This window comes from Leucoraja erinacea, chromosome 2 (assembly GCF_028641065.1).
Source record: "Leucoraja erinacea ecotype New England chromosome 2, Leri_hhj_1, whole genome shotgun sequence".
Taxonomy (NCBI): domain Eukaryota; kingdom Metazoa; phylum Chordata; class Chondrichthyes; order Rajiformes; family Rajidae; genus Leucoraja; species Leucoraja erinaceus.
In genome coordinates this window covers 138,973,415-138,980,314 of record NC_073378.1, presented here as the reverse complement: position 1 = coordinate 138,980,314, position 6,900 = coordinate 138,973,415, and the positions used below count along the sequence as shown (strand labels likewise).

The window sequence follows — 6,900 nt, the reverse complement described above, 5'->3', positions numbered from 1 at the left end:
CCAATTAGATTTATTCATTATTGGGATTTACTTTTAACTATTAATTAGCCTGTGACCCCGCCCTGGTGTAAGAAATTGGAATTAATAGGAGCCTCGAACAAACTTGTTGTGATAAAACAGCCTTCTAATCATTAAGTATAATTGTCAATATAGTGGCTGTAATTCAGCTGCGCAAAGCAGTAATCTCAAATGCCATGTAGGTCATGTGACAGACCTTATGCTATTACCAGCTGAAGCTACCAATGTCATTATGGTAGATGAACAGTATTTAGCATTGCTCCAGTAATCTGGTCAGTTAAACTTCAGTTAAATTATAAACTGAATGGGCTCTACCGTGGAAAATTATGAATGCCATCTAGTTTAGAGACGGAGGAGATTTGCATCAATTAACAATTATGCAGTTCTTGGTATAAACTACCTATAGACACTAGGTGCATTCTATAGGTTAAATGGTTATTGAGTGAATGTGCATAATCTACATGCTCAAACGTTCAGTTGATCATTATGGTGGTGGCGTATGATAGTCACATGGGTGCGATCAAGACAGAATTTCCTGTAATAATTTACCTCATCTCAATTTACGTTCGCATATCATCACATATAATCAATGACAACAGAAATGGGCGTTGGATCACAATGCAATTAATGAAATTATGGCTCAATGGAATATCGAATTGATATGTTTGTTTCCAGGCACATTCACTGGTTGCAAAAAATATGTGGCATAGCAGTGACAAAAATACCACAAGGAGAAAGAAGTTTCGTGTGTCTGCCTTTATTTTGCCTTATGAGTCGGGTCTTGCAATACCGTCAGCAAGATCCCGCTAAAGTCAGCAAGATCACGCATGGCGCTGGTGTCAGCGGAACGGGTTCAGTCACTACATATTGTGACTGGATAGAATGGTTACATCTGCAAATAATATTATGTTTTAATGTTTGGTTAAGCAGAGTAGATATGAAGTATCAAACTAGTTCCATGGCATACCTCATGTAACTTCGGTTATGGTCACACATATACAACGACACGTCAAGGTCACGAAGAGCTTAGAGGCTCTGAACTAGCAATGTTTGTTAATTACAAAAAACTATTGGTTTCGACCATCCCCAGGTAGTTGAAACAGGGTTTGGCTCATACAGGAGTAGATAATGATATATTTTTCGGGTCTCACTCCACCAGGCTGCTACAAAGTCAGCAACAAGGGTTATTTACGTTCCGCTAGACCACATCCTAGCGACTGCAGGATGGGCGAACGAAATTCTGAACATTTCATAATAACCTATTTGCCAACTCAATTCAGGGGTTAGTTACTCCCGAATGAGAGGAGTTACTATTTTCTGTGGAATTCTCTGCCACAGAAGGAAGTCGAGGCCAGTTCATTGGCTATATTTAAGAGGGAGTTAGATGTGGCCCTTGTGGTTAAAGGGATCAGGGGGTTTGGAGAGATGGCAGAAATGGGATACTGAGTTGTATGATGAGCCATGATCATATCGAATGGCGGTGTAGGCTCGAAAGGCCGAATGGCCTACCCCTGCACCTATTTTCTATGTTTCTATGTTTCTATTTATTCATTATGAATGTTTCCCTCATCTGTCAATGAAGCAGCTGTGGTTGTGGAGATTCGTTTCTCACGACATGAAATCACAGAGCTTTGAAATCTTCACGGAATCACTCGCGTGACTCCGAAATAAAATAGTAAGATTAAACGAGAACTTACCAGTTTGAAGTTTGATCTTTATTTTTTGAGGTGTTACGGTGAGCGATTACGTGTCCTTCGCTCCCTGCCCTTTCTTATAAAGATCACTCGGTAGTTCTAGTTTTCTCTAAGTCTTACTGTGTTACTTCGACTGCTGTTATCCGCGATTTGACACCGCTGCTTTGAAGATTGACACGTATGCGGACTGACGGTGCTTCTTCACGTAATCGCTCACCGTAACTCCTCGTAAAAAATAGATCAAACTTCAAACTGGTAAACTCGTTTAATGTTACGATTTCATTGTTGAATCTGGTAAGCTAGAAGTTGAGGGAAGACCTAATAACAGTATATAAAATTACAAAAGGCATAGCTTGGCCAGAACCTTCTCTTCGGGTGGAAATCGAAATGTCGAAGACCAGAGAACATAACGTGAGAGGGGCAAGTCTTTTCCGCAAAATGGCGGGTACCTGGTGCGGGTGATGCTTGACGCAGATATGACAGTGGCATTTCAGAGGTTTATAGGCACATCGATGTGCAGGTAATGGAAGGACCCATGCAGGCAGTGATTGGATTCACATTGCAGGCCAAAGGGCCCGTTCCTATTCTATGCTGAATTATGTGACGCATTTAACCCTTGGCTCGGTCCAGCTTCTAACAACCTGTGTTCATCCTATGTTATCACACTTACAATATATGCATACAAGGCACAGGATGTCGGAAGTGACTCTTGCCAAGTGTATTCTGAACCACACTTTCTCTCCATCTACAGTATCAGCTGCACACAAGCAACCTTGTTTGTTCCATTCTTGAAGTTAAGGAACAAATTTGCCAGATTTCATCTTCCTTTCGTGAATACAAACATATTGCTTTAATTGCTTTAAGCATCTCAAACTGACCAGTATTCTTCACTAGTTGCAAAGCTTAACTCTTTCCAACAATCTCTCTGCCGGTACGTTGGGTACTTTCAAGAAAGAGCTCGATAGGGCTCCAAAATATACCGGAGTCATGGCATATGGGCAGAAGGTAGGAATGGGCGACTGATTGTGAATGATGAGCCATGATCACATTGACGCTGGATCGAAGGGCCGAATGACCTACTCCTACACCTATCGTCTATTGTCTATGTTATATGTTAATAAAATATGTTAAGATAACTGGCAAGACACAAAATACTTTAATAACCCAGCGAGATAGGCAGCATCCCTGGGGAAAAGGAATGGATGTCAGATCGTGTCGAGACCCTTCTTCAGACTTAAAGTCACGGGGAAGGGAAACAAGACATATAGGCGATGATGTAGAGAGATATAGAACAAACGAATGCAAAATATATTCAAAAAGTAACAATGTTAAAGGAAACAGACCACTGTTAGCTGTTTGCTAGGTTAGAAAGAAAAGCTGGCGTGACTTGGGTGGAGAGGAATGGACAGAGAGGGAATGCAGCGGTTACCATAAGTTAGAGAAATCAAGATCCTACCACTGCGTTGTAAGCTGCCCAAGCACAATATGAGATGCTGTTCCTCCAATTTGCATTTGGCCTCACTCTGACAATGAAGGAGGCCTAGAACGGAAAGATCCGTGTGGGAATGGGAAGAACATGAACATCTGCCTAACCTGTAAGGACTGTTGTGGTCCCTTGAGAGAGTCAAATGGGGGAGATATAGGGATAGTGGTTGCATATACTGCAACCCCTGCATTCCCTCTCTCTCCATTCCTGCCTCACCCAAGTCACAACAGCTTTTCGTTCTCACCTAGAAATCAGCTAACAATGAAAGAGTTAATTACTGTTATCGGTTGCTGTCATATTTAAGCTTTCCTGTTGGGAAGGAGGGACCGGAGGCAATTGCTATTGCATTGTGGGACACCTGGCCAAATATCATGGCGCGGTTTATATTAACTGAGTTGAATAGTTTAATCAGATAAGTAGAGGACAGTGGGGTACAGCTAATGCCATTGGAATGTCTAGCTTTTGCAAAGAGTGAATAACAACTCCATATTTGGATGTTGCTGGTGTTTCCTGGGCCACCACCTCATGTAATTGATGCTGAGTCTGGCGGTATATTAAACCCGGTTTTCTGATATTTCTGTGTGTGTTGCTGGAGAAGTCAGACGTAACACTGTTGCCTCTGGATCCCTGGAACCACACCCGTCGGACGTAAAAAGTAATGCTTTGAATGGTCTTAACTGTGTTACTTTGTCTGTTATTAAGTGAACTTTTTCATTGGTGTAGTAACGCTGGCTCTCACTGGGACCATCAACAGATGAATGTGCAGACATTACTGGGACTGGAAAGGGAAAACATGGAGCTCTAATCGGACCAATTGTGACTGACAACCCATAGAAGTTCCTGGGAACGCCTATCGTCTGACGTTGATATGGTTATCAGCCGAGGTTCTTAGATACAGACAAATGGAAGAACATTTGTGTGTTGTGTATGTATTTTGTGTATGTATTTTGTGTATGTATTTTTCAGACGTCGGCCAGGTTGAGACACGCGGGGCGATTCAGTTGAGAAGTCAACCGCGTTGAGACACTTGGGGCTAGGTAAGATGTCGGCCGCTTTGGGACACTTGGGACTGGTTAAGAGGTCGGCCAGGTTGAGACACGCGGGCCTATTTTAAAAATTGGATAGAGCAAACTGCAAATAGTTTGTCGCATATTTAGCTACTGGGAAACTAGCCGGCAATTGGATATAGCAAACTAGAAATGGTTTGTAGTAAATTTTGCTACTGGAAGTAGCCGGCGATTGGCTCTGCAAACTAAATTATTTGTCCTACATAAATAAGCCGGGCAGAGAAAATCTCGCGGCTATGGGGAATAATTTGGATGAAAGTTACGGGGTAATATGCACGTACAACACATGTGTACTTTGAATCCTATGCATATAAAATATTAACATAAGTTGACGAAACGTTTGTGATATGAATCATGGCTAGCAGGGAGCACATGAAGTAAATAAACGGAGAAAATGAACATAGAATTTAGAACTGGCCAGCAGCGGGCACATGGAAATAAAGGACAGGAAATTGAAAGTATAAACTGTTAAATAGGTAGAAAAGAGAAAAGGAAGGTTAATTCTAAGAATTAAGGAATGCAGGAAACAAATGGAAAAATAAAACAATCGGGCCGCAAATTTAGCGACAAGTGGAAAAAGAGAAAAAAACAGTGAAAAAAAGAGGGGGAAGAAATTGTGCAAAACGAATTAACCCTGACCCGAAACGTTCTGAGTTACTCCAGCATTTTGTGCCTATCTTCGGGTTAAACCGACATCTGCAGTACCTTCCTGCACATTAAGATAACTGTTTAATGGCTTTCAACCGTTTGCCTCCCTCTATTCTTGGACACACTTGCATTTTTCCGGTCTCCGTAATGCTATACGATATACTCTGGTACATAGCGTCCATGTGTGCATTTGTGGGCACAGCCCATCTCTCACCTATCTCAGAATGCGTGACAACAATAAACCAATACTGTGCCATTCTCACATCTCAGTGAGTTTTATATATGTTCAGTCCACAGATATACTTTTTCCTAAAACCACTTCCCATAAAAATATTGCCAGGGCTGGACAACTTATAACATGTCGACACATAATGGTTCACGGTATTACTGTCTCACCTCTTGTCTCCCAAGGCAAAGACCTCCACCTCGCAGAGAGCCAAGCTTTTATTCATTCCCGGGATGACAATATGCACATAATCTCCAATTAAGCCACCACAATTTAAGGTGAGTGTCTTCGCGGCGACAACATCGACAACTCCACATCTGAAGGAGATTAAAAAAGTTGCACTATGAGAATCGAGTGTTGAGTCTTTGCAGTCTTCTGAATCCAGGTCCCAGGGACAAGTCAGGGCGCACCGACTATGTTGCCCATCATTGGCTATCGTGACCATTGTAATATATGGAGTCAAGATTGTTTAATTATCATATGTACCAGCAATAGAAGAACACAATTCTTACTTATTGTACTTTAACGGGCTCGGAAACACAGTAACACACAGATAAATATTGATTCAATAATTCTATGAATTGATAACAGCAATATCAAGTAACCACGATAATGTAAAATCGAAGGCCATATTGTAGCCAAAAACACAATCAGTAGAAGATTATATTTCCTGCGGCCAGAGTTGTGCAATATTCTGGCGCCTGATAGTAGATGGGCAGAAGCTGTTCTTGAACATGGAGGTCCCGGTTATTTTTATACTCCTGTACATTCCTTCCGCTGGGAGCAGCAAGATCTGTACGATGTGAGTCTTTGTTGATTGGGTGAATGGACATATATTTTCCCCAGGTTTAGAAAATTAGAAAATAGTTCAAGGTGAAAGGGGAAAGATTTACATGGAAACTAGGGCCAAGCGTTTCACTCAGAGGATGGTGGGTACATGGGACTAGTTTTCCGAGGCGGTAGTTGAGGTTGTTACAACAACAACATTTAAATATACCTGGATGGGGACATGGATAGGAAAGGTTCAGAGGAATAAGGGATAGATGTGGCAAGTAGGATTATCTGAGAATGGCCATTTCAGTCAGCACATACATGCTGGACTGAAGTGCTTGTTATGATTCTGTATGATTCTATGACTCTATCAGTGGAGGGAAATGGACAATGTATGAGTTTGGACTCTGCGGGAACATCTGGGGTCCACAACCTTCGACATTTCATACTTACAATCTTTCGGCTTTGCCATTGTTCCCCAGCTTGTTACCCAGACGAACCTCTGCCCCAAGGAGGTGATCTGAGCAGCAGTCCATTCTGTTGGTGATTCGCACAAAAGCCACAAAGTAGGGTTGTTTTAAATCAACCATCCACCACGGATTGATGCCGATGTTAGATTGCGAGCAGGAACCTTCCTTCGCGTTGCTGTTCTTATTGCCGTCAATAGCTCGGTTAGCAACGACGAGGCTCTTGGCATGGGACTGGGTGGCCTTCTTTCCCAAAGCCAGATTTACTGTTGAACAGAAGATCAGTCAGTCATTGAGGTGATCACAGTCCACTCTGGGCACCAACCAGTTAAGGGATGGGTAAGGATGTGCACTGAAAATTTCCAACCCCATCATTGTCAGAGGTGCGGACAGGTGTATCGGTGAAGGTGTGTTGCTTCACTGGTGCCAGGGTCCAAGATGACTCAGACCAACTTACGAACATCCTCAGAGGGAAGGTGATCAACCAGGTGTAGTTGTGCATTAAGAAACAAATGGCGTGGAT

At 42.3% G+C, this 6,900-nt stretch overlaps 1 protein-coding gene across 1 annotated transcript; it reads right to left on the bottom strand.

Moving 5' to 3' along the window:
• Positions 1-3,346: 3,346 nt before the first annotated feature.
• Positions 3,347-6,659, bottom strand: LOC129706238 (fucolectin-like; the record flags this gene model as incomplete). Its single annotated transcript, XM_055650356.1, has 2 exons — positions 3,347-5,591; positions 6,364-6,659. Coding segments are annotated over 2 exons (582 nt in total), but the record flags the coding sequence as incomplete, so codon positions are not given.
• Positions 6,660-6,900: the final 241 nt, after the last annotated feature.